We start from the raw sequence: 27,217 nt of genomic DNA, 5'->3' as shown, positions 1-27,217 counted from the left end.
CCCTTGCTCCCCAGGGCCTGGCCATCCTATGTGTGTTGCGTGTGCTCTACCGTTGAATCTTGGCCTTTTATTCCTTCAGTCCCGTTATCTGTAGAGGCTCTGTTTGCCTATTTGGACAGCAAGATGTGCCGTGGTCTGCTTGCAACACAAAACCTGCCCCCACCACTGCCGGAACTGAGGTCCTCTGTATTCTTATGAGCACCTCCAAATCTTTTGTAGAGCAAGACTAGGCATAAATAATTAAAAGTCAAAAGTTTAAAAAAGGTAGATATGGAAAGTACAAAGTACTGTGAGTACTTGAGGGAGGGAGAAATCACATTTGCTTTTGGAGTTTGGGCTAAGCACCAGGGAAAGGGTAGCATCCTAGATGAGTCTTGAAGGTTGAGTCAAATTTTAGGAGATGGAGATGTTGAGGGAATGGCTTTCTCGGTGGAAAGAACAGAAAATATGAAGACACGGAGGCAGAAAAGAACTAGGTGTTGTGAGGCATGGGGAATGGTCCTGTGTGGAATATGTATTCATTCCTTCACTTAGTCCAGAATATTTACTGAGGACTTAATATGTACCAGATGCTTGCTTCTAGAGTTGGCAAAGGCTTGATCAAAGACTTTAGTCCTTTGTAGATTTTCAATTGTCCATATTCTGTGTATCAACAGCATTCCTCTCTGGGGACACAATAGCTGCAACAGCCCCTAGCACCAAATTCTCCTATGACGACATGCAGGAAAGCAGCCTCCTCTCACCTGTCAGTTAATATTAAGGAGGAAGTCTCAGGGACCACTGCAGACTTCCCTCAAGTCCAAGGCCTTGTTTCCTTGCCCAACTCCATTTACTGCCTGGTCTGCTCCTTACCTTCTGTCACACTACCTCCGATACTCACCAGTCAATGGAGCTGGGCAAATTGATTATCCATATGGGGGAAAAAAGTAACAAACTGCATCTCTTCTTCCTCAGACCAATATGAAAATTGGTATATTATAGATCTAAATGCCAGAAGTAAAACTAAAAACCTTTTACAAAGCAATATAGGAAATATCTTTCTAATTTTAGAGTAGGGAAAGACTCCTTAATCCAGATGCCAGGAAGCGTTCTAACTATAAAAGAAAAGATCTATACATTGCATTTTTTAAAAAGATTTTATTTATTTGAGAGAGAGAGAGACAGAGATAGCAATGGCAATAGCGAGAGAGAGCACAAGTGGGGCAGAGGGAGAAGCAGGCTCTCCATTGAGCAGGGAGCCCGAGGCAGGGCCCGATCCCAGGACCCGGGGATCATGACCTGAGCCAAAGGCAGATGCTGAACCAGCTGAGCCACTCAGGTGTCCCTGCGAGTCTGCTTTCTCATATTCTCATCAACTATGAGCTTTATGAGTTTTTGAATCCTTTCTAAAAAATCTTATTTCCCTGATGTTTTAATTTGCATTTCTCTCATTACAACTGAGATGGAATATTATGATGTTTCCAGAGTTTAAAAAATTAACTAGTTTTTAATTGAAAGAGTAATTCATGTACATGGTATAAATATCAAACAGCATAAAAACATACACTGTGAAACATAAGTCTCCTTCCTGTCCTGGAGCCCCAGTCCTCCCGAGGCCGCCACCACGATCAGTTTCTTGTTTTTCCTTCCAGAAATATGTACATAAACAAGCACACACACAAGAAAAAAATGCATCTATGTACATTTATATCCTTTTTTGTGTACAGTGAGAACATGTTTTTAGAGAGAAATACACATCCCAAGCCCTGCCTACCGCTCAGACCCCATCTGGGGTGCCCTCCCCACCAGTCACCACACTCCGATGGGACTGGCCATATTTGTGGGCCTCACTGTGAGCTCTTTCCTGCCTCGGGGTCTTTTCTCTTGTACCCTGCTGCCTCAACTCCGATGACATCTTTGGAGAAGTCTCCCTGACCACGTGTTCTTTTTTTTTGTTTTGTTTTGTTTTTGTTAAGATTTTATTTATTTATTCGACAGAGATAGAGACAGCCAGCGAGAGAGGGAACACAAGCAGGGGGAGTGGGAGAGGAAGAAGCAGGCTCATAGCAGAAGAGCCTGATGTGGGGCTCGATCCCAGATCGCCGGGATCACGCCCTGAGCCGAAGGCAGACGCTTAACCGCTGTGCCACCCAGGCGCCCCTCCCTGACCACGTGTTCTAAAGCAGCCCCCTGCCCACAATCTCTCACGGTCACATCTCTGTGCACAGTTTCCTTGGCAGTATTTACCACTGTCCTAAACGGGCTCATTTCTGGATATCCTCTTTGTTCCTTGCGCCTCTCCTCCGGCAGAATGTAAGCTTGGACCTGAGCCATCCCGCGTACCTCCATTTCTCCAGTGCCTACCACAGATCGTGGCGTAAAGCAAGTCCTCGACTAAAATTTGTTGAGTGAGTGATTCTTAGGCACACCGTACTGTATTTTGCTGTTTTGACTTCACAGGGAGTGAAATAGTTTGGTATCGCGGGCACACACACGTACGTATGTTGTGTGTATATATATATGTGTTCCGTTCATTTTACTGCTTTGGAAATAATTCATCATTCATTTAGCCTGTTCCCCATGCATGGACAATGAGATCGTTTGTAGTATTTTGGTATTTCAAAACATGCTCACATATATGTGAATTCATGCACATAGGAATATAGTTCTGGAAATAGAATTGCTGGATAAAGCGGTATATGTGTTTGTAGGTTTTATATTTTTGTTGAAGTGTGATCGACACACACCGTTATGCTGGTTTCAGGTGCACAGTGTCGTGATTTGTGTATATTGGGGAAGGATCAGCACAGTAAGTCTAGTTAACATCCTCCACCATCCACAGTGACAAAATTTTCTATCTTGTGATGAGAACTTTCAAGATCTGCGTTTGTGCTTTTATTTATTTTTTTAAAGATTATTTATTTATTTATTTATTTGACAAAGATAGACAGCCAGCAAGAGAGGGAACACAAGCAGGGGGAGTGGGAGAGGAAGAAGCAGGCTCCCAGCGGAGGAGCCCGATGTGGGACTCGATCCCGGAACGCCAGGATCACGCCCTGAGCCGAAGGCAGACGCTTAACGACTGCGCCACCCAGGCACCCCATGTGTTTGTGCTTTTAATAGATCAAGTGCCCTTTCAAAAAAGTCACACCAACTCACACATGTATTTTCCCCAGAGATGTATGTGTCTATTTATCCATGTCATAACCAACTTTGTTTTACCAAATGTTTCTCATCAGACTGGGGAAAATATGGACGCAAGCAAAAATTGGCTTTCACAGAAAATATAAACGGCTCATAAAACATGTTACAAGATGCTCAACCCTACTCAACGGTTTGATTGCACAGCTTTCACGATGAATGAGGAGGAGCACGTTTTGCCATGTTTACAAGGCAATTATTAAGCTAGAGCGGTGCTCCGTCCACCTTGCTTTTATGCCATTGGCACGTCGGTGCAGGACTCCTCATTACGTGCACTTGCAATCCATGCCTTTTTGTGTGGCCGAGACTTTAGGTTTTATTTGGAAAAGCCATACCACTCTGCAATTATTAAACTTTTTTTGCATGGATTTTTTTCTAGTATTTTTACAGTACTTTAGAATTTTCACCTTTAATTGATCGGGATTCAGTGGTTCTAATACCACTCATTGATCTGTCCATCTCTTCCCTGCCGATTTACAATGGCACGTTTACCATATAGTGGTGTTCCATTTGTCTACCATACACTCACTATGGGAACGAAAGTCACATAGGAATGTGTGAAGCCGCCTTCCTAGACATTTTATTGGGGGGAAGCCTAAGAATCTTGAGGCATAATGCTATGGCGAGGGAAAAGAAGTAAGCACCTTTGAGAGTAGCAAGAGGGAAGATATTCCAAAACTAGAGTCTTCAGTGGGGGGCACCCCTAGCCCTCTATCTCAAGGGTGTGGGGCAGGTGGCAGGGCCTGAGATGTTGGAGCTTGGGAGGTGGCTCAAGGGGAAATTTACAGCCTTAGAAACTGAGACTCCTAAACCAGATAGAATGAAAACAAGTGGATTTAGGGTTTAATTCAGCACATTTTTAAAGGAACAACAAAATAAATATGCAACATGAGTGATGTTGAGCATCTTTTCTTGTGTCTGTTGGCCATCTTGTACGTCTTATTTGGAAAAGTATCTATTCATGTCTTCTGCCCATTTTTTAATTGGGTTATTTAGGTTTTTTGGGGTGTTGAGTTATATAAATTCTTTATATATTTTGGATACTAACCCTTTTCATTGGATATGTCATTTGCAAATATCTTCCCCCATTCAGTAGGTTGCCTATTAGTTTTGTTGATTGTTTCCTTTGCCGTGCAGAAGCTTTTTATTTTGATGTAGTCCCAATAATTTATTTTTATTTATTTTAGGTTTTATTTTTAGTAATCTCTACACCCAGTGTGGGGCTTGAACTTACAACCCTGAGATTAAGAGTCCCATGCTCTACCGGCTGAGCCAGCCAGGCGCCCCAGTTTGTCTTTGCCTTTGTTTCCTTTGCCTCAGGAGACGTATTTAGAAAGAACTTGCATGGCTGATGTCAAAGAAGCTATTGCGTGTGCTCTCTTCTAGGAGTTTTATGGTTTCAGGCCTCACGTTTAGGTCTTTAATCCATTTTGAATTTATTTTTGTGTGTGGTGAAAGAAAGCGGTCCAGTTTTATTCTTTTGCATGTCGCTGTCCAGTTTTCCCAACACCATTTATTGAAGAGATTGTCTTTTTCCCATTGCAATATTCTTTCCTGTTTTATCAAGGATTTATTGACCATATAATTGTAGGCTCATTCCTGGGTTTTTTATTCTGTTCCATTGATCTCTGTGCCTATTTTTCTGCCAGTACCATACAGTTGTGATGATTACAGCTTTGTAATATAACTTGAAGTCCAGAATTACGATGCCCCCAGTTTTGCTTTTCTTTTTCAAGGTTGCTTTGGCTATTCAGGGTATTTTGCGGTTCCATACACATTTAGGATTGTTCTGGCTCTGTGAAAAATGCTGTTCATATTATGATAGGGATTGCATTAAATATGTAGATTGCTTTGGGTCATGTAGACATTTTAACAATATTTGTTCTTCCAATCCATGAGCATGGATTGTCTTTCTAGATCTTTGTGTCATCTTCAGTTTCTTTCATCAGTGTTTTGGAGTTTTCAGAGTACAGGTGTTTCACCTCTTTGGTTAGGTTTATTCCTAGGTACCTTATTATTTTTGATGCAATTGTAAATGGGACTGATTCCTTAATTTCTGTTTCTGCTGCTTCATTATTGGTGTATAGAATGCAGTTGATTTCTGTACGTGGATTTTGGATCCTACAACTTTACTGAATTCGTTGATCAGTTCTAGCGGTTTTTTGCTGGAGTCTTTCGGGTTTTCTTTTTTTTTTTCTTTTTTTTTTTTTAAAGATTTTATTTATTTATTTGACAGAGACAGAGACAGCCAGCGAGAGAGGGAACACAAGCAGGGGGAGTGGGAGAGGAAGAAGCAGGCTCATAGCGGAGGAGCCTGATGTGGGGCTCGATCCCAGATCGCCGGGATCACGCCCTGAGCCGAAGGCAGACGCTTTAACCGCTGTGCCACCCAGGCGCCCCACTTTCGGGTTTTCTATAGATAGTGTCACGCCCTCTGCAAATAGTGAAAATTTGACTTCTTCTTTGCCGATTTGGTTGCTTTTTATTTCTTTTTTAAATTTATTTTTGTTTTTTAAAAAATATTTTATTTATTTATTTGTCAGAGAGAGAGAGAGCGCATAAGCAGAGGGAGCAGTAGACAGAGGGAGAAGCAGACTCCTCACTGAGCAAGGACTCCCCCCCACCCCCCCCGGCAACATGGGACTCATTCCCAGGACCCTGGGATCATGACCTGAGCTGAAGGCAGATGCTTAACTGACTGAGCCACCCAGGTGTCCCTAGATGGCTTTTCTTTTTGTTGTCTGCTCGCTCTGGCTATGACTTCCAGTACGATGTTGAGTAATAGTGGTGGGAGTGGACATCCCTGTCTTGTTCCTGACCTTAGGGGAAAAACTCAGTTTTTCCCCATTTAGGATGATATTAGCTATATTTCATATATGGCCTTTATTATATGAGGTATGTTTCCTCTAAACCTACTTTGTTGAGGTTTTTTTTTTTTTTTTTTTATCATGAATGGATGTTGTACTTTGTCAAATGCTTGTTCTGAGTCTACTGAAATGATCATGTGGTTTTTATCCTTTCCTGTGTTGATGTGATGCATCATGTTGATTGGTTTGGGAATACTGAACCACCCTGGCAACCCAGGAATAAATCCCACTTGACTGTCGTAAGTGATTTTTTTAATGTATTATGGCATTCGGTTTGCTGGTATTTTGTTGAAGATTTTTGCATCTACATTTGTGAGAGATATTGGCCTGTAGCTCTCTTTTTTGTGGGGCCTTTATTTGGTTTGGGTATCAGGGTAATGCCAGCCTCATAAGATGAATTTGGAAGTTTTCCTTCCTCTTGTATTTTTTGGAACAGTTTGAGAAGAACACATATTACTTCTTCTTTAAATGTTTGGTGGAGTTTGCCTGGGAAGCGTCTGGTCCTGGATTTCTGTTTGTTGGGAGCTTTTTGATGACTGATTCCGTTTCTTTGCTGGTTATCGATCTGTTCGAATTTTTTATTTCTTCCTGTTTAGTTTTTGGTAATTTTTGTGTTTCTAGGAATTTACCCATTTCTTCTAGGTTATCCAGTTTGTTGGCATACGGGTTTCCATAATATTCTCTTACAATCGTTTGTATTTCTGTGGTGTTGTTTGCTATTTCTCCTCTCTCACTTGATTTTATTTGTCTGGGATCTTTTTTCTTTTTGGTAAGTCTGGCTAGAGGTTTATCAATTTTATTAATTTTTTCAAAGAACAAGCTCCTGGTTTCATCGATCTGTTCTATTGGGGTTTTTTAGTTTCTATATTGTTTATTTCTGCTCTCATCTTTATTATCTCCTTCCTTCTGCTGGTTTTAGGCTTTGTTTGTTGTTCTTTTTCTAGCCCCTTTAGGTGTAAGGTTACATTGTTTATTTAAGATTTTTCTTGCTTCTTGAGGTTGGCTTGTTGCTGTAAACGTCCCTCTTAGAACTGTTTTTGCTGCATCCCAAAGGTTTTAGACCATTGTGTTTTAATTTTCATTTGTTTCCATGTATTTTTAAATTCCTTCTTATATTTCCTGATCAGCACATTCATTGTTTAGTAGGAGTTATTTAACCTCCATGTATTTGTGGTCTTTCCAGATTTTTTTCATGTATTGATTTCTACTTTCATAGTGTTGTGGTGAGAAAAGGTGCATGTTGACTTTGATCTTGACTCTGTTGAGGCCTGTGTTGTTGCCTCATACATGATCTGCCCTGGAGAATGGTCCATGTGCACTTGAAAAGAATGTGTATTCTGCTGTTTTAGGATGGAATGTTCTGAATATATCTGTTAAATCCATCTGGCCCACCGTGTCCTTCAAAGCCACTGTTTCCTTGTTGATTTTCTGTTTAGATCATCTGCCTGTTGATGTAAGTTGGGTGTTAAAGTCCCTTACTATTATTGTATTATTATCAATTAATTCCTTTATGTTTGTCATTAATTGTTTTATGTATTTGGGTGTTCCCATGTTGGGTGCATACATATTTATGATTGTTATACCTTCTTGTTGAATTGTCCTCTTTATTATTATACAGTGTCTTTCTTTGTCTTTTGTTACAGTCTTTGTTTTAAAGTCTAGTTTGTCCCATATAAGTATGGCTACTGCAGCTTTCTTTTCACATCCGTTTGCATGATGAACGTTCTCCATCCCCTTCACTTTCAATCTGCACGTGTCTTTGAGTCTGAAACAAGTCTTGTAGGCAGCGTACAGATGGGTCTTGTGTTTTATCCACTCTGTCACCTTATGTCTTTTGATTGGAGTGTTTAGTCCATTTACATTCAAAGTAATTATTGGTAGATATGTACTTATTTCCATTTTGTTACTTGTTTCATGGTTATTTCTGGAGATTTTCTCTGATCCTTTTTTGTCTTTATTTCATGGTTTGCTGATTTTCTTCAGTGATATATTTGGATTTCTTTGTCTTTATTCTTTGCATGTTTATTAGTGGTTTTACCACTAGGTTTGTATATAACCTCTTCCGCATGTAGCAGTCGATACTAGGTTGATGGTCACTGAAGTTTGAACCCATTCTTCTCTCCTCCCCACATTCAGGTAGATGATTATATTTTCTATCCTTTTTTTGAATGAGTTCCTTGAATGATTTTTGTACAGAAATATTCGTTTTTACTGCTTTTGTGTTTCCTACATTTATACTGTCACTTTTGGTTTCTACTTGCCACTCAGAGAGTCCCTTTTACTATTTCTTGCAGGACTGGTTTTGTGGTCATGAACTCCTTTAGTTTTGGTTCACCTGGGAAACTCTTCATCTCTCCTTCTGTTCTGAATGATGGCCTCGCTGGATTGTGTATTCTTGGCTGCAGATTTTTGCCTTTCAGCCCTGTGAATATATCATGCCACTCTCTTATGGCCTGCAAAGTTTCTGTTGAAACTATCTCCAGCTAGCCTTATAGGTTTTCCCTTGTAAGTTAATGACTTCTTTTGTCTTGCTGCTTTTAGGATTTTTTCCCTTTATCACCATATTTTGCCAATTTATTTACAATATGTCTTGGTGTTGGCCTGCTTTTGTTGATTTTGATGGGAGTTCTCTGTGCCTCCTGGATCTGGATGTCTGTTTCCTTCTCCAGATTAGGGAAGTTTTTGGCTATTATTTATTCAAATGAATTCTCTGCCCCCTTTTCTCTTCTACTTCTGGGACTCCTATAATACGAATGTTATTGCATTTGATGGAGTCATTGAGTTCCCTAAGTCTGTTCTCATTCTGCATAATTCTCCTTTCTCTCCTTTTTTTCAGCTTCATTGCTTTGCATTACTTTGTCTTCTAGGTCATTAATTCGTTTCTCTGCGTCTGCCAGCCTGCTGTTCATTGCATCAGGCATGTTTCTAATCTCATTTATGGTGCTCTTCATCTCTGATTGATTCTTTTTTTAACTCTTTTATCTCGGTGGTAAGGGTCTCACTGGTGTCTTCCATTCTTTTCTCAAGTCCAGTGAGCATCCTTATGACTGTTGCTTTAAATTCTCTATCAGGCATGTTACGTATATGCCTGATGTGAACCTATGTTACACTTAGATCTCTGGCTGTGGCTTTATCTTGTTCTTTCATTTGGGATCAATTCCTCTGTCTTCTCATTCTGTTGTATTTCTAATACACACATATACAGAGACATGTACATTTTAACTTTTTTTAGAGGGGGTGGGGCAGAGGAAGAGGGAAAGAGAGAATCTTTTTTTTTTTTTTTTAAGATTTTATTTATTTATTTGACAGAGATAGAGACACCCAGCGAGAGAGGGAACACAAGCAGGGGGAGTGGGAGAGGAAGAAGCAGGCTCATAGCGGAGGAGCCTGATGTGGGGCTCGATCCCACAACGCCAGGATCACGCCCTGAGCCGAAGGCAGACGCTTAACCGCTATGCCACCCAGGCACCCCGGAAAGAGAGAATCTTAAGCAGGCTCCATGCCCGGTGCAGAGCCCAACACGGATCTCACAACCAGGTCTCACAACCCTGAGATCATGAACTGAGCTGAAATCAAGAGCTGGGTGCTTAACCAACTGAACCACCCAGGGGCCCTACAGACATGTGCGTTTTAAAATGGCATTTCCCCACTAAAAATTGCCCACGCCTGTGCTATATTTAAACCTAAGGAGGGAGTTGCAGATGACAGAAAATGAAAGGAGATTATTTCATAGAAAATACTCTAAATGATTGGATCAAAAGTAATTCTGTTTTGGTGTCCAGGCACTATGCTAACATACAAGAGAATGAGAAACATCCTCTCGTTTCTGCATGAAGCAAGGTGTGGCTGCAAAGAACAGGGACTACACCAGCCCCTCGAGAACTGTGCTACCCCACGGAGTGCAGAAGGAGCAGACGTAACTGGAAAAGGCAGCAGTGGTGGGTATGTCATGGGAGGGAAGAAGGGTACCCAATGGTGGCTTGACATCAGAGACAATGAAAAAGTGCCTTCCAGGTTCTTTATACACAGCGTGGGCCTCAACGAGAGACATAGGATCAGGCACACTGATCAGGAAAGGATGAGTGTGATGGAAGCTATATGATCTTCTTTGAGGATGGGCCTCCTAGAAATAATTAGGAGAATGTCATAGGGACAGTCTGGGACGTGGGAGTAGAAATCAGTAAAATATGAGTCTGTGATGCTATTATGACCCATTTCAAGCCCCAAACTCATATCCTTAGGAAGTATGGATTACCATAATATTCAGAAAATAAATGCATTTAACTGTAAAACAGTAAATAAATAAAATGGCATTTCCCCTCCACTTACTGTTTCCGCTCCCATTCCAACTCTGTTCTCCTGCCACTCTCATCCTCTAGCTTTTGCACTTTGGCACATTTAACTGTGTGTCCTTGGTTGGGTATGTATCATTGAATGACATAAGTGTTATGGTCTGAATTGTGTCTCCACCAAAGTTTCTATGTAGAACTTCTAACCCCCAGAACCTCAGAATGAAGTCTTTAATGAGATAATTAAGTTAAAATGAGGTCTTTAGGGGCGCCTGGGTGGCACAGCGGTTAAGCGTCTGCCTTCGGCTCAGGGCGTGATCCCGGCGTTGTCGGATCGAGCCCCACGTCAGGCTCTTCCGCTATGAGCCTGCTTCTTCCTCTCCCGCTTCCCCTGCTTGTGTTCCCTCTCTCGCTGGCTGTCTCTATCTCTGTTGAATAAATAAATAAAATCTTTAAAAAAATAAATAAATAAATAAAATAAAATAAAATGAGGTCTTTAGAATTGGCCCTAATCCAATATGACTGGTGTGCTTATAAGAAGAGGAAATTTGGACGCAGACGTGTACGCACACAAAGAAAAGACCACATGAGATGCAGGGAGAAGATGGCCATCTACAACCTAAGGAGAGAGGCCTTGGTAGGAGCCAACCCAGCCGAGACCTTGACCTCGAACGTCCAGCCTCCAGAAGTGTGAGGGCATAAATATTTGCTGTCTAAGCTTCCAGTGTATTGGACTTTGTTATGGCAGCCTAGTAAACTAAGACATCCAGTGTTGGTGTATGCATGTGTTTGTTTTTTAATTTACATATATCATCTTAGATACAGACTCAAATCTGTTTCTTTTTTTTCCCCTTAGTGCAATTTCTAAAAATGTTTTCTTTTTGCTTATCCTATTTTCTACAGTGCATGTGTACATTGATTTTTTTTATTGTGGTAAAATATATTTAACATAAAATTTACCATCTTAGCCATTTTTAAATGTACCGTTCTGTGTTGTTAAGTGCAGTCACATTCCTGTGATGTATCCCTCTCCAGAAGTTTTTCATTTTCCCAAACTGAAGCTCTACACCCATTAAACAACACTACTGCATTCTTCCCTCCCCTCCCCAGCCCCTGGTAACCACCATTCTATTTTCTGTTTCTGTGACTTGGAGTCCTCTAGGTACCCCATATAGGTGCAAACCTATAATATTGTCCTTTTGTGTCTGGTTTATTTCACTTAGCATAATGTCTTCAGGGTTCATCCATGTTGTGGTATGTGTCAGCATTTTCTTTCTTTAGTTCTTCCTTTTTTTAGAGAGAGAGAGAGCGCGCGCGCAGGGGGAGGGGCAGAGAGAGGGAGAGAGAGAATCTCAAGGAGGCTCCAAGCCCAGCATGGAGCCCGATGTGGGGCTCGATCTCACAACCCTGAGATCATGGCCTGAGTTGAAATCAAGAGTTGGACGCTTAACCAACTGAGCCACCTTGGTGCCCTGCATTTCCTTCCTTTTTTAAGGCTGAATAATATTCTATTGTATGTATATGACACTTTTTTTTTTAATCCATTCATCCACTGATGGACATTTGGTTTGTTTCCAGCTTTTGGTTGTTGTGAATAATGCTGCTGTGAACGTGGGTAGGTAAGTAAATGTTTGAGTCCTTGCTTTCAGTTCTTTTGGATGTATACCCAGAGGTAGAATTGCTGGATCATAGTTGCTGGAACATAATTCTGTGTTTAATTTTTTGAGGACCCTCCACACTGCTTTCCACAGTGGCTGCACCATTTTACATTCCCACCAACAGTGCACAAACGTTCCGATTTCTCTACATTCTCACCAACATTTGTTATTTCTGTTTTTGTTTTTATATAATAGTAATTTTCATGGGTGTGAATTTGGATCTCATTGTGATCCCTTCTGATTCATGTTTCATCCTATAATGTTTTATTTTTGAATTCCAATCCTACTTTACTTGACAGGTTGATATTCTCTTCATTCTGTTTCCTTGTGGACTGTAATTTTTAGTACTATAAAATCCCATTTTAAAAAACCTGAGTTTATGCATTTTGTGTTAAGCTCAGCCTTGTCTGTTATTACAAGCATGAGTCTGCCATTTTGGTTTGCATGTTTCTCCTCTTTGCCAAATCCTTTTACACTTATCTTTCTGGGTCACTTTGTTTTAGAAAATTCTTGCATATGATTGTATTAGATTGCGTTCTTCAAAAAGCATAGCCTGAGACCAAATCTCCCTTGCCACTCCTTTATTAGGGAATGCAATCCCAGGAAAGCCAGAGGAAGGGAACATGACTGAGGGGCAAGGAAGCAGGAAGGGCAAGTCTAAGGATGCCCTTAGAGGGAGTGCGTGTCTGGTCTCATGGGACCATCTTCCAAGAGCCCATCCGCCTTTGCAGCTATCTCTCATCACAGTCTGTACAGGGAGAGAAAGGAGGAAGAATTCACCTGGCAGCTTCCATCCCCCACGTTCTCAAATGTTCTCTCCACAGGTGTTAACTCCTCTGCACTTCGGGTTGTGTGGGGTTGGTGCCCAGAGGCCCAGGTGTCTCATGCATCAGCGCAGATGCCTCAGGGCAGGAGCGGAGACACGCACAGGGGAGCGCTCCAGGCACTGCTGGGTTGTACCCGCACCATGTGAGCTGAGGCGCAAAACTTCTGTCATCTCAGCAACAGCTGGAATGGGGCAAGCAGCTCTGTCACCCTTACATATGCAGCAGGGCCTGACTGAGCAGTTTGCCTGGAGCTGCGGGAGGTGAGCGGCTCCTTGAAAGCTGCCGTGCCCCCCCCCAGCATTGCCCTATCCTGAAGCGGGCTGGGAGCCACCCTGAGCCTCTCATCTTCTTTCCACCAAGGTTTCCGTGGTTGTGCATAAAAGCTGGCCTGGCCCACATTTCTTGTACTTATCATCGCCCCCAGACCCATCACAGGCTACAGACATTCCACCTCCCAGCTGACATTCACCTCCTACCGGCACCTCAGCCCATTTAACCACAGACGGAAACCTCAGGAATCCCTCTGCCTCTCCCTGCCCAGGGTGGCCACCACCCACTTTCCATAGCAAGTGACCTTACTGCCATCAGTCCAACGGGTAATTCAATTTCACAATCCTACACTGAGTGTCTTCTTTTAAGGGCCACCCTTGGGACCAGTTGTCTCGGGGGCAAGTGTTGAGGTGTGGCCGCGAGGTGAGGCGTGGAGGATTGTTTCTGCGGGAAGTCAGTGGGAACCCAAGGAGGGTTGGTCATCACTGAGGGGCTAGGACAGGATGGGTCAGAGGCCCCGGACGCATGAGAGGACCAGAGGCTCTGGTGTGGCATGAAGAGATGTCTGATATAAAGGCAGATCATAGATTTTCTTTCCCAACAAGGCTTGTCCTGTTTGCATTTATTGATGTAATGTGATGGATGGGTTTAGTTCTCCTTCTGGCGTCTTATTTTCTATTATGCGTTCTCTCTTCACTGCTTCTTTGTTTTGCATCTTTTGCTCTGTGGTGTGTATGTGTGTTTTCTTCAGGTGATTTCACTGCATTTGTGGCAATTTGGCACTCTCTTTCTTCTGGAACCAGCAGACTTTGTCAAGACAAGAGGTGTCAGATATGCTAAGATGTGTTGTGATGCATGAAACCCGAGACTACACACATAGGCACTTCTTGTTTGTTTTACTGTTGTCTGTTTCTGTTCTACAGAAATCCTGGGAAATTCAGTGTTGCCCCATGCACAGCAAAAGAACAAAAAAAAAAAAAAAAAGGTTGGTGGGTTTACAATGACTTGTGCGGCTTTAGCGAGAACATTCCCGAGAAAACGTCCATTTTGACTAGGGTTAATGAGAACCAATCCTCTGCTTACTGTTTTACCTCTCTGGTGAGTGGAAGAGTTTTCTACACACCAGCTTCTGGTTCCTTTTGTCCCACAGTTTGTTCCTTCTCCTCTCCCCACGCCATCTCAGTGCCAGGTGCTTCAGAACACATTTCTACTGTGATGTGACCCCCCGTCCTATACCTTTGAGCCCTCCCCTAGGTGAGTCAGCACAGAGGCTGGAAGGGCCCTCCTATACCAGGACAGCTTGCAAAAGCTGAATGATAGGCGGGAAAGACTATAGACCCCGTAAATCTATCCTACAAACCCCGAACTAAATGTATCTCATGTCAGCTGTTCTCTCATTCAGGTCCCTTCCAATATCGTCTGATGTGAGGCAAAGGAAAATTCAGGCAAAAAAAAAAAAAAAAAAAAAAAAAAAGATACTGGTCTTAACTGACTGCACCAAAAACTGCCCCACCCGTGAAAGTTTTGTAAAAGCATATGCCAATATGAACACACTGTTTGGGGTCCACAACCCTGTCCTTAGAAGGGGCTGTTGAACTGAAGGGCCCAAAACTTAAGCTGTCTCCATGTCGTACCTCATGGTTTATCATTTAATATAAGAACATCAATAACCTACAAGTAGGTATAAGGAAGTCCAGCAAAGTTCTGGTCTTTTCCCCATGATGACTGGTGCTCTTAAGGAAATAAATACCAAACCTTTAAAAAAATGTTTTCTTGTTCTTTTAGCTTCCTGTCTTGCAGGTACCTGGTCTACCAGTTGTGCTGATGGGGTGAAGTCATAGAACCCAGTAAGCAAGAGATTACTCTTCCCAAGAAAGGATTTACGGCAGCGCTGCCCCATAGAACTTTCTGCAATGATGGAAGTGTCCTTTGTCTGTGCTGTCCAAAATGGCAGCCACTAGCCACACGTTGCTAGCTATGAAGCCCTTGAAATGTGGCTGGTGAGACTGAATGCTTGAATTTTACTTAGGCTTAATTCATTAAAAATAAAGTGAAAACAGCCACATGTAGCTAGTGGCTGCCACATAAGGCCGTGGAGATTTGAAGCCATTGGAGCGGGACGTCAGGAAGGGGAGGAAGTAGGGGGCACGCCAGCCACGTGGCTGCAGCCAGCCTGGGGTTTTTTGTTTGTTTTTCAAACCATTTTATTGAGGCATAATTGACATATCACTGTACATATTTAATGTATACAACTTGATGAATTTAGAGGTAAGTACATACCCAAAACACCATCACCACAATTTATGCCATAAACATACCTATTGCCCCCAAAAGTTTATTACTATTATTATTTTATAAGAATGCTTAACATAAGATCTATCCTCTTAGGGGCGCCTGGGTGGCTCAGTCGGGTAATCGTCTGCCTTCAGCTCAGGTCATGATCCCAGGGTCCTGGGATGGAGCCCTACATTGGGCTCCCTGCTCAGCGAGGAGTCGGCTTCTCCCTCTCCCTCTGCCCTTCTCCTTGCTTGTGTGCTCTCTTTCTCTCAAATAAATAAATAAATAAAATCTTTAAAAAATTAAAAAAAAGATTTGCCCTCTTAGTAAATTTTTAAGTCTATAAATCAATATTAACTATAGGCACTACACTGTACAGTAGGTCTCTAGGTCTTTATTTACCTCGTAGACCTGACATTTTGTACTCCTTTGACTTCTACCTCCCCATTTCCCCCTCCCCCCAGTCCCTAACAACCACCATTCTATTCTCTGCTTCTATGACTTTGACTATTTTAGATGCCCCATGTAAATGATCATGCAGTAGTTGTCCTCTGGTGTCTGGTTTCTTTCACTTCCGGGTTCATCCTTCTTGTTGTTGCAAATGGCAGGACTTCCTTTTTTTTTAAAGGCTGAATAATATTCCATTGTATGGATATACTACATCCCCCCCCCCCCCATCTATCCATTGATGAACATTTAGATTGCTTCCATGTCTTGGCTACTGTGAACAACACTGCAAGGAACATGGGAGGGCAGGCATCCCTTTGAGATCCTGGTTTCACTTCCTTTGGATGTATACCCAGTAGTGTGATTGCTGGATAATATGGTAGTTCTATTTTTAATTTCTTGAGAAAGTTCCATATTGTTTTCCACAGTGGCTGCACCAGTTTACATTCCTACCAACAGTGTATCAATGTTCCCTTTCCCTACATCCTTGCTAATACTTACCTTTTGTCTGTTTGATACTAGCCATCCTAACAGGTTTGAGATGATATCTCATGCGGTTTTGGTTTGCATTTCCCTGATGATTAGTGATGTTGAGCAGCTTTTCATGTACCTGTTGGCCATGTGTATGTCTTCTTTGGAGAAATATCTATATGGTTCCTTTGCCCATTTTTAAATCGGGTTATTTGGTTTTTTGCTATTAAGTTGTAGGAGTTCCTTATATCAGCCAGGGGGGTTTTGCAGAGAGAAAGCCCAAAGATAGTTCTGCTCAGAGCCCACTAGGGCTCTGGCCCTTCTCTCTCAGACTTTCTGGAACAGCCAGGTAGGCCAGGCTGAGGAGGGAGGAGGGGAGCTAACTAATCCGTTTGACACAATGCCTAAGACCCATGAAAATGTTTTAATTTCTTTAAAAAATTAGAAGAAGAAAAGAATTTTTAGGCTGAAGAAAATGTTTTAATATATAATATTAATATATTCATCTTTATGTGAACCCACCCATAAAATATATTAAAAAATTTTTTTTTAATCTAGGAAGGAGCCCTTGAAAACAAAAGTGTGTAGGACCCACCAAAGTCTTAATGTGTGTGTGGGGCGAGGGAGCTTCTTCCACCAGGGACAGCTCATCTTGGACTTCCAGGTATCTAACTGGCCGCCTCCCCTTTTGACTGCTCCCTCAGAGGCCACAGATGAACTCCATGAATGGGTCCAAGAGAACCAAGGCTTTCCAACAAGCCCAGGGTCAGAATAGACTCCTGCACCCAGGCTTGGGAAATGCCTCTCTACACTCTTACATACTTGGGCAAAGGGCAGTAGGGGAGGGGTTCAAGAACTGTGTGGGAACGCAAAGAGGGGAAATGCTATGTTCTACAGTGAGTTTATGAATCATTACTACCCCTCTGATACCGACCCCATAGGGGAGGAAGCATGGGCTCAGAGAGGTTGAGACACTTGCTCACGCTCACACAGCTGGGATTCAAACCTTAATATGTCCTTGATCTGACACCGAAGCCTAGACACAGATCCCTGGAACCCCTTCCTCAGCCACTGTGGGACCTTGGGCAGAGCATAAAGAGCAGCTTCAGTGCCTACCCTCCCGCCATTCTTGAAGACTGTTCCCTTTTCTCCATTCCTGCTCCTTCCAGAGCTGATCCTGTAGATTTTCCGGGCCTCAATTTCCCCTTTGTGCGTGCGTTGGGACGGGGGTCTCCCTCTAGTAACAAGAAAGGGAGGGAAAGAGGAGGACGTAGCTCCCCCCGCCCACAATGAGTGCCCAACTGCTGGCCTTCCCGGAAGCCCACCTCCCCGCGCGCGCCGTCCCGCGGCAGGAATGGGGCTCGGCCCCTTTAAATCCCGCCCGGGCAGGCCTGCGCCGGACCGCGCCCTTCCCGGATCCGCGCCTGGGAATCGCTGCCCGGCGCGCGCCCCCCGCGCTCCCCAGCGCCCAGCCCGAGACCCCGCGCGCCTCCGGCGAGTGCCAGGCCTTCGGGCGCAGCGGCCGTGCGCATCATGAGCCGCATCTACCACGACAGCGCCCTCCGGAACAAGGCGGTGTGGAGCGCGCGGCTGCCGGGGGCCTGGGACCCCGCCGCCCACCAGGGGTAGGCCCGCCGCGCTCTGCTCCCGCCTCTCCGACCCCCTGGGCCGGCCCTCCGGCCCCGGCTTGGAACCCGGGCTCCGGGACTGGGGAGGGACCGCGGTCCGCGTGCGGGTGGGAGGGAAGGCAGACCTGGCCAAAGCTCTCCCGCACCCCAGCGCTCCCCTCCCCCCTGCAGCCGGAGCGCACCCCGAAAAACACAGATCGGCTTAAAACTGCCCTCCCTTCCCGCCCCGTACCCTCCCGGCGCCTACACGGAGCTCAGAAGCACCGACCTTTGTCTCAACCCTTTCCCGGCGCGACTGTGAACTCTAGCCACTTGCCTCGGCTCCCTGCCCGCAGTCCTTGGCACAGGCCGCCCCACTTCCCGCCCCGGAAGGGAGGACGTCGTGCAGTGACCCCAACAGGACGGGGCAGTTGGCTTGGCGTGGCCATGGGAGGGCAGCGCCTGCCTGGAGGCGCTTGTGGGCTCGGGATGGGGGGGGGGCTGTCGTCACCCGCACGGAGGTTATGAGAATAAATGGACCATTCCACGTGCAGTTAGAAACACTAAAGAATTTGGAGGTGAGGCGGTGGGTAGGGTAAGTAAAGTAGAGCGAGTTTCCATTTTCATCCCCATCCTTTCGTGTCCCCACCCCTCTCCCATTTCTGTGGCTCTAAAAAGGGAAGCCTCTGGTTCTGCTTTTACGAAAACTAGAAGCGGGAAGCGGATATCTAGTTCCTCTATGCGAGGGACCCGGTGATCTTGGGCAAGTCATAAAACTTCTAAGTTTGGATTTTCCCACCTCTAGGTGGATATGAATGAGGAGAAGAATAGCAGTGCTTTAAAACAGGTGAAAAAAAAAAGGTGAAAAAGGAAAATACTTTATAGCAGCTTAGACCCCTCCCTCAAATTTGGCTAAATAAAAAAGTAAAATCCTTTATATTTAGTAAGCACTTACTAGTTTACAAACACCTTCACGTACACGATCTTATGCTGTCATCATCACAGAAGCAGAGTGAGGTGGCTGTTACTCTCCCATTTTGTAGATAAGAAGACTGAGGCTCTGCTTACTGTAAGCCCTTGCTGGAGGGGCCACAGCTTGGTCTTACAGCCTGAGGCGGTCCCCCCTACCCTTTGTGCAGCACTCCAGCCTTTGGGGCCCTTGGAGGAATGGAGGCCCCATGTGGGAAGCACAAAGAAAAGCCTTGTTCAGTAGTAGGTCTGCTTGGGGGCCAGGTTACTAGGGGACGCTTGCAGGCCCTGCTTCTGTCCCAGTGCAGACTCTGGCCTGGGCCATTGGACTTGTGGCTCTTCCCGGAGGAACGACAGAAACAGCAGATCCCTTCTTTCTCTCTCTAATCCCTAGGGGAAGCGGCGTCCTGCTGGAGGGAGAACTGGTAGACGTGTCTCGCCACAGCATCTTGGATGCCCATGACAGGAAGGTGAGGATGCTTCCCTGGGGGACACCCGCGGGGGACTGGTTTCCTGGTCCTCAGCCACCAAGCCATCTCCCTGTGCTGGGCTCTGCCAGTGCCCAGACTTGGGGTGCAGCTCATTCCTGGAGGGGCTCGTGGGGCAGGTGGGGGGTGGGTGGGGACAGAGCGGCCCAAAAGGTGGGAAGGGGTCAACTAGGACTGTGCTGGGCAGAGGACAGAGGGCAGGGCCTGGGTTCTTGCTGACAAGACAGACCAGCCCAGTGGCGTGTTTGGAGTTGGGATTGAGAGGGTAAGAGCAGGAAGGGGTGAGGTGACTGGCTGAGGGCTGAGGCCGTGGGTGCTGCGCGGCTGGAAGATGCTCCGAAGAGGTCCTGTCACCTTCTGTTCAGAGTGCTGGGAGCCTTGCGGGTGGGCAGGATGAGTGGCTCTTTATTCTGGGAGGGCTGAGGGCCCGAATTCCTGGCTTCTGGTCTGGTGGTTCCCACTGCCCGAGGACCTGATGGACAAGGTCAGAGCAGGTTAGCTGCCTGTGCGGGTGTAAGGGGGTCAGCAGTGACCTTCCCCTTTCTGGGTACCAGGTCTGTTCCTGGAAGTCTCATGTCCTTGGAATTTTTTGGAATTGCATTATTTTAAATGTACTGGTGGAGTTTGCTGTTAGAGCTTTGAAGTTCTCCATTTGCAAAGTGCTGAATCTCTTGGCATGGGCTCGCTCACCTTTGAACACCACTGTGTGTGGCTGTGCACTTTGGCATGTTGGGTTTCTAGGACCTCCTCATGCATATGGGCAGGGGACGTTGGAGTGGGAGGCGGGTTGCTGTGTGCAGGGCCTTTGTCCAGCCTACAGCCTGTGTCATTGACCCTGCCGGGGACTTCAGCTCCCGTGTCCGTGCCCTTCTTCCTTTGCCCTGTCGCGCCTCTGGGGTCATGCCCTCTGTCACCACGCCATCTCAGGTGTGCACGGACACAACTGAGCTTCTTGCCTGGGTCGCTTTCCCGAACACTAGTTCTGAATTTCCGCCCCCTTTCATATAGCCCCACTCTAGTGCGCGGATGACCTTAGCTCCTTGGTCTCTAAAGCCGAGCTCATCTCAGTGCCGCTGAGGCGGGCCAGAGGCCTGGTGCTCCTCAGAGCCGGTTGCTGTCCCGCGGCTCAGGGGAGAGCCTCTGCTCCCCCGTCCCCTCCTTAGTGTACAAGTCAGCAGGGTAGACAACTAATCCAGAGCCCCCAGCCAGCCAGCCCAGCACAGCCAGTACTAGTAACTGCAGCCTCATGTGGGGCTCTCTTAGCCCCGCCCCAGCTTGCCTCCTCTATTCCCCCTTACTAATGATAAGGCAGTAGACCTCCCAGCCGCTGGCCACAGGCCTGCGAACCTCCACTGTCTCTTCCTCCCTCTCCCCAGGTGAGCTGTGCCTGGTCCTGTTGGCCTTCTCCCATGATCACCCTTCCCCTGCCCTTCCCTTCCTCTTTCCCTGGCCTCAGATGGGCCTCAGGAACTTGGCCGGTCCTCATCAAACCTTGCATCTGCCCCTCCTGCCTTGTGGCTGCTCCCAACACTCTCTCGCCCTGCTGCCAGCTTGTTTCCCGAAAGACATCTCTGAGGATCTCACTGCCGCCCAAAAACCTTTTAGGATTCCTCGTTGTCTACCAGATCAAGTCCAAACTCCAAATACCAACTCAAAGCTCGTCTCAGACTGATCCCACTTGCATTCTCAGCCTGGGCGCCCATAAGGCCTGTGTTGCTCAGACATGCACGTGGGACCTTGACTTTGATTTCGTACTTGTCCCAGGCTTTGTGTAGTCTCCCCACATCCTTTTTCCTGCAGTTGTAGGTTTCTCCACTCTTCGAGACCTTGCCTTTTCTGTTTCTCCTAGGAGGTGGCTTTCTCTTCTTCAATCTCTGGGGGCGTGTCATGCACGTGCTTAGATTAGCGTAGCTGGCAAACAGCACTGACAGCACACTCTGTGTCCTACATTGTCCTTGCTCCTCTGTCATCTCACTGAACGTTTACAACTTTCCTGATAGTAGCATGTTGTCCCCGTGCACAGGGGAAACTGAGGCTAGGAGGAATTTGCCCCAGGTCCCACATGTGTTGGGAGAGGCACAATGGCCGCCCTCACTCAGAACTCCCTTACGCTGCCCTTTCTGTGACACTTTGGTTTCTTTCACTCCTGCATCACAGTATTTTCGGTCCGTGGTGCTTGGGTTACGGTTTTGTGTCTGTTTTCTGATTCTGGCTGGGTGGAGACCCTGGGGTCAGGCCCCGGGCTGGCCGTCTCACGGCTGCCTACGTGGTTCATTTTGGTGGCAGGTGCTGTACTAAGCACACGATTGGATGAATGAATGAATATTGGGGGGGGGGCATCTGCCCAGCCTGAATATCTTTTGGTGCTGAGGTGGGATTTGGGGTGGCGGGAAAGGCTGGGGGGCAGTTTGCCGCGGAGCCCTGTGGGGAGTGTGTGTGTTGGAGGGTGGGGGTGGGGAAGCAGCCCCCTCACTCTGTCTCCGGCCCCAGGACCGCTACTATGTGCTGTACGTCAGGCCCAGTCTCATCCATCGGCGGAAGTTCGACCCCAAGGGGAATGAAATTGAGCCCAACTTCAGCGCCACCAGGAAGGTGAACACGGGCTTCCTCATGTCATCCTACAGTAGGTATCTTCCATCCTTCCTCCCTAAGAGCCTCCTGACCCTGTGGCCTTTCTGTCCCTTGGTCCCTACTGAGTGTCTTCTCAGTGTGGTTGGCCTGGAAGCCCATGTCCGGCCTGAGGGCCCCCTGGCTGGACTTCTTCCTGCCCCCATTGCCCTCAGAGGATCCCCAGGGCCTGGCGGGCCCTCCACCTCCGGCTGACTCCTGCAGTCCGGCAGAGTTGTCTGCGTACCTGGCTCTGGGCTCTCGCTGCCTTTGTGCAGGGCCTCTGTTTTCCTGCCCAGATTCCCATGTGATTCTCAGGCCCTTCGTGACTTCATTCCTCTTTCCAGTTTCGGCTCTGCGAGGCCCTCTTTGCTGTCTGCTCTGTGGAAGGAGGCTTCTAGGTCGAATGAGCATCCCTCCCTCTGTCAGTTTATCCATTCATGCCTTCAGCTGTCTGTTCATTCTCTGAATGGCTAAGGAGCATCTACGCTGGGGCAGGCCCCGAGCCAGGAGCAAGACTCGGACCTGCCCTCGAGATGTCCTCAGTCTGGGAGAGGAGATGGACAGGCCCAGGACTGGAGCCTGAGGAGGGCCTCCGGGCCCAGGCGGGCACAGTCAAGGGCTGCTCTGGAGGAGGGAACTCCAGTGGAAGCTGAAGGAAAAGCGGGGATCAGCAGGGTGCCAGAGCTTGGAAGGGTGTTTCAGAAGGGGGCCGTGTGCCAAGGCATGCTGGGAGCTGGGGGCTCCTGATGCAGGTGAGGAGAAGCCTCTAGGGAGGCAGGGGCCAGGTCGAGAAGGGCCCTAGAAGGGACACTCCATGGAGGTTACCCTGTCGTGAGTAGTTTTATGTAGGAGAGTAACGTGATTAGAGTGATGTTTAAAAATCTCCGAGGGGAGCCCAGCAGGCCTGTTGGGAGGCTGTGATGGCCGGATTAAGGGCCTGTCCATGAGGATGGAGAGACTGGACAGATTGGAGACAGAGGAGGGACAGTGGCCTCAGTGTTTGGAGATGGGGAGAGTGAGGGAGGAGTCAGGGACAGCCCTGGGGCTTGGGCTTGGCTGCAGGTGTGGGGAGAAGAGTTCTGTCCCGGACATGTGGTCCCACTTCTGGGGAGAGGTCGATGTTCACTGGGGCCTTGGGGCCACAGTTCAAGAACCCAGGAAGTGGGCTGGAGGCACGTGCTTAGGGGTCGTGACACACTGCTGGTACTGAAGCGATGAAAGTGGATGGAGTCGTGCAGGAGGCCATCTTGGGGAAGAGCAACCACAGGAGAACAGGGGAGGAGCCTGTAAGGAGCAGGAGAAGGGACCCCTGCAGAGGGCTGAGGGAGAGGGGGAGCTTGTGTGTCTCTGAGGCCCAGCGAAGGTGGGGGGAGGAGATATGAGGGAGGAGGTAGCAATGGGGTCAGGTGCTGTCTCAGGCCCAGGAAAGTGGGGACTGCGGGGCCTCCGGCAGCCTCACAATGAGGAGCTACTAGTGACTCCGGTCTGGGTGGGGGTGGGGGGTGTCTGGAGTAGTGGGTGTCAAAGCCAGAATTCGGGAGGGCATTAAGGAAAGATCCAGTATGGAGGAGGAGAAGGAGAGCCAGGTCCCTGAGGAAGGGGAGGCAGCGGGATCTGGAGCCCAGATGGAGGAACTGGCTTGAGGCAGGAGGGGGACCATGGTCCTTTGAGACAGGAACAGAAGGGAAGGAGGAGAGGTTTCTGTGCTTCTTGGTAAATTGACAGGTAGGTGGGGGCAGGGGTGAGGAGCCCCACCTCTGGCTTCTGCTGTCTTGGGAAGTGGAGGTGAGGCAGTTCGTCTGAGGGACGTTGAGCAGGTGAGAGCTAAGGAGTAGGGAGCAGTTTGAAAGCCCTTGGTGGGAGTGAGATATCTGGGGAACCCCAGAAACCATCCCTGACAGAGCTTGGAGGTTTCACACCCAGCACGGAACGGGGTGTGGGCTCCATGGGCTGGCTGGCTGCTCTCCAGCAGAGCCCTGCCCCGTCTGCTGGCATGGAAAGGGCCACCTGCAGGACAGTTTCAGGGTGCTGAGCTGACGGGTGACTGTGCACACCTTCATGAGGTCTCGGGGCCTTGCGAGTCCTTCTGGCCATGCAAGTCCTCCCTTCTCAGTCTGGCACACTGCCGCCCACCCCCCCAGCCCCTGGTCCCCAACCCAGGATCTGCAGATTTGGGACATACCGGGCAGGCAGGTGAGGCTTTTGGAATTGTCCCCGAGCAGGCCAAGGGAGAGTATAAGGATCGCCACCGTTTGCTGCTCATTCCAGCAGACCCCAGCCCAGCCAGGAGACCTTGAGAGCCTGGAGAGAACCCTGGCTCGTCACTGGGGATTCCGTGGGAAGGCAGAATTCTGTGGAGGGCTGGGATCCTGTCTCCTCCACTGACTAGCTGTGTGACCTTGGGCAACTCACCTAACCTCTCTGAGCCTGCGTTTTCTCCTGTGTCAACAAGGAGTAATTAAGACATTGACACACATTGAGGGTTTCCCACGTGCCAGACACTGTGCTGAGTGCCTTACGTGTGTTACTTCACTTACACCTCACGTCAGCCCCGTCAGGTAGGTACTGTTTTTATCCCCGTCTGTCAGGCCCAGAGAGGGTAAGTCACTTGCCCGAGCTCACGTGGCTTGTAAACAGATCGGCACCAGGCAACCTGGCCCCAGAGCCCCATGCCCGTAAGTCCTCGGCCAGGAGTCCCTCGGTGAGTCCCGGCACCGTGGGGATGCAGAGCCCTTCCTGCAGGTGGTTAGGAGCGTGTAGAACGCTCAGGCCTCCCCTGGCTCCTGGAAGACCCTCCCCCGTGCTTGCTCGTCCAGCAGTAACGACCTCCTTGTGCTATGTGCCTGCAGAGATGGAAGCAAAGGGGGACACCGACAGACTCACGCCCGAGGCGCTGAGGGCCCTGGTACAAAAGCCAGAGCTGCTGGCGCTGACGGAGAGCCTTACCCCTGACCAGACAGTGGCGCTCTGGATGCCCGAGTCAGAGATGGAGGCAATGCAGCTGGAGCTGGGGGCCGGGATACGGCTGAAAACTCGAGGCGACGGCCCCTTCCTGGGTGAGCAGCGCAGCCTCATGTCCCCGTGGCCTGTAGAGGCTCCGGCCTCCTGTTCGAGGTTCCTCTACCCCTCCTGCTTAGAACTCATGGGAGCAGGCCAGGTCTGCTTAGTCCTGAGATTTATTCCTAAGTCTCTGGACAAGTGCCCTGGGGCCAACAGCCTAGACACTATAGATCCTGGGGTGCTGCCCAATCCTAGGGTTCCTGGGGGTGATGTCTCCTATCTAGTGCCTTGGGGACCACACTCAGGGCCTCCCCAAGGACACCCAGGTCTGAGAGAACAGTGGTTTAATCTGGGCCTAGGGGACCACAGCAGAACAGGCCAGCCCCCATTATGTTTCCAAAATAGGGAGACAGGCCATTCAACTTTTTCCCTCCTTTCAGAGTCATTAGCCAAACTTGAGGCTGGAACAGTGACCAAGTGTAATTTTGCTGGTGATGGAAGGACAGGGGCATCCTGGACAGACAACATCATGGCCCAGAAGTCTTCGGAGGGAGCCACAGCGGAGACCCGAGAGCAGGGGGACGGGGCAGAGGACGAGGAGTGGGTAGGTCAAGAGAGATGACTGTGGGCCCAGCATTGGTACGGCTGACCTCTCGAGAGGAGTTTTGTCTGTGTGGGCTGAGTCTGGGTGTAGGACAAGGACACGGCAGCATGCATTTCATGCCCCCTGCTTTGGTGGAATTCCACGGGATTCCCGAGAGTGTGTTAGCCTCAGGAAAATTCGTTTCAAGGAATGAAGGGTGACCGCTTGAGACCTTTCTTTTTGGTGGGTCCAAACTGTGCCGATCTACAAGAATACAAGAAAGTCCCCAAGATCGAGAAAAGCAAGGGATGGAAAGAATGGACCGTGGAGGGGAACCAGTGAAGCCCGATGCCATGGATCTCAAAACATTTTCACTTCAAATGAATACATTAGCCGCGATGTGGCAGTGAGCTGAATGCCCGTTTTCCCCCCTCCTTCATTCTGGGCTCCCTGCCCAAAGTGGCTGGAAAATGGCTGGCTCGGTCCTCACTAGGTTGGGGTTTTTTTTGGTTTTCTTTTTTGCCAAGGATCAGGATCAGCCCCCTAGTTGATCTTTAGTCTATCCGTAGTCGATGTGTGTTTCTGAAGCGTATTTCATCTGAAGATTTGAATTGATGTCAAAAGGCCCCAAACTGAACATTTAAAACGAAGTCACAGAAAAATGGGCTATTTATCTAGGTGATGCAGATGAAGACATTCGCCAGAGAAAGCAGGGCAGGAAGAGTGGAGGGTCTGGATTCCCCTTTGTCTTAATGAAGTGAGTCTCAGAAGGAAAAATAATAGGAGCTACCAGGCTAGCTCCCTGGGCCCGCTCTAATGAGGTGAAGCCAAGAAAGGTGGCTGAGGGCTCCACTGGTACCACTCAGTGGAACCCTTGTTTGATGACTTGTAGAAGACTTTTATGAAATGTGCTCTGTTCCCGCCTCTTTACCTAACCCCTAGGACGACTGAGGTGAGTGGGGGTGAAGCGCCTCTGGGGCCCGCCAGCACTGCTGAGAATCTCTTCCATCAACATCTACTCTGGAGTTCGAGGGAACGGTCCACCAAGCCTTCCCTGCTTCTTGCTACATCTGCCATGGAATGCCCTTGGAATAAGTGCTGCTAAAATCAAATCCAAGACGGTGACTTGAGCAGTGGCGCCCCATGCCGTGGCTCACGGAGGGGCCCTGCCTCCATGTGAGTCTAGGTCTCCTAGACATGTCCACGATGGCCCTTGCCCTGAATGGCAGTCTTGTTTCTGGAGGCAGGCAGTGGAACCGAATTTGGTCTTGGTGTAGACTTGGGGAATGTCCCTCATCTGCATGCAGAGTGGCTCAGGGGTTCCTCCCTCTGTCCTCATATTTTCTGCCATTTCTTCCCACACCTGCCCCCCTCTCCAGTGCTCTGAGTTATAGCCTTTGCGTTCCTGTTCAAACCTCGTTGTCCGCTCTGTGCTCTTTTCCTCCCCTAGAGCTGCCAATTCTTTACTCCTCCTCTGGTTCTCTGCCACATTGGAGGGTTCCTGTGTCCTGACCTCTCTGCTGTTCTCAGGGAGGTCTAGAGTTTTCACAGGTGCGGCTGGCTGGTCCCTACCTTTCAGGCTCACTCTACCAGGCCACATTTTCATAACACCTTTGTCGCTGTTGTTATGTACTTTGAGAACGTTTTATGAGTGAGTAAATCTTCAGAAGAGGA

The 27,217-nt window shown here is 47.8% G+C and overlaps 1 protein-coding gene and 1 long non-coding RNA gene across 8 annotated transcripts in view; both read left to right on the top strand.

Moving 5' to 3' along the window:
- Positions 1 to 15,492, top strand: part of LOC121105523 — a 43,328-nt gene extending 27,836 nt beyond the window's left edge. For 2 of the 6 annotated variants that reach the window (XR_005838067.1, XR_005838068.1), the window contains exons 3-5: positions 9,830 to 9,989; positions 11,915 to 11,955; positions 12,819 to 14,859. This is a non-coding gene — a long non-coding RNA (uncharacterized LOC121105523). The other 4 variants (XR_005838070.1, XR_005838072.1, XR_005838069.1 and 1 more) reach the window with 4 other exon arrangements.
- A 2,197-nt stretch (positions 15,493 to 17,689) lies between these two features.
- Positions 17,690 to 27,217, top strand: ARPIN (actin related protein 2/3 complex inhibitor). 2 transcript variants are annotated; one of them, XM_040642801.1, is made up of 6 exons: positions 17,690 to 17,911; positions 19,257 to 19,332; positions 21,841 to 21,973; positions 24,810 to 25,016; positions 25,401 to 25,564; positions 26,486 to 27,217. In XM_040642801.1, the coding sequence occupies exons 1-6, from the start codon at positions 17,820 to 17,822 to the stop codon at positions 26,492 to 26,494; spliced, it is 681 nt and encodes a 226-aa protein (XP_040498735.1). In that variant the 5' UTR covers positions 17,690 to 17,819; the 3' UTR covers positions 26,495 to 27,217. The 2 variants fall into 2 exon arrangements, with proteins under 2 accessions (XP_040498735.1, XP_040498736.1); XM_040642802.1 differs by lacking the exon at positions 17,690 to 17,911 and adding an exon at positions 18,395 to 18,471.

This window comes from Ursus maritimus, unplaced genomic scaffold (assembly GCF_017311325.1).
Source record: "Ursus maritimus isolate PB19 unplaced genomic scaffold, ASM1731132v1 scaffold_27, whole genome shotgun sequence".
NCBI lineage: Eukaryota > Metazoa > Chordata > Mammalia > Carnivora > Ursidae > Ursus > Ursus maritimus.
This window is presented reverse-complemented; position numbering and strand designations above follow the sequence as displayed.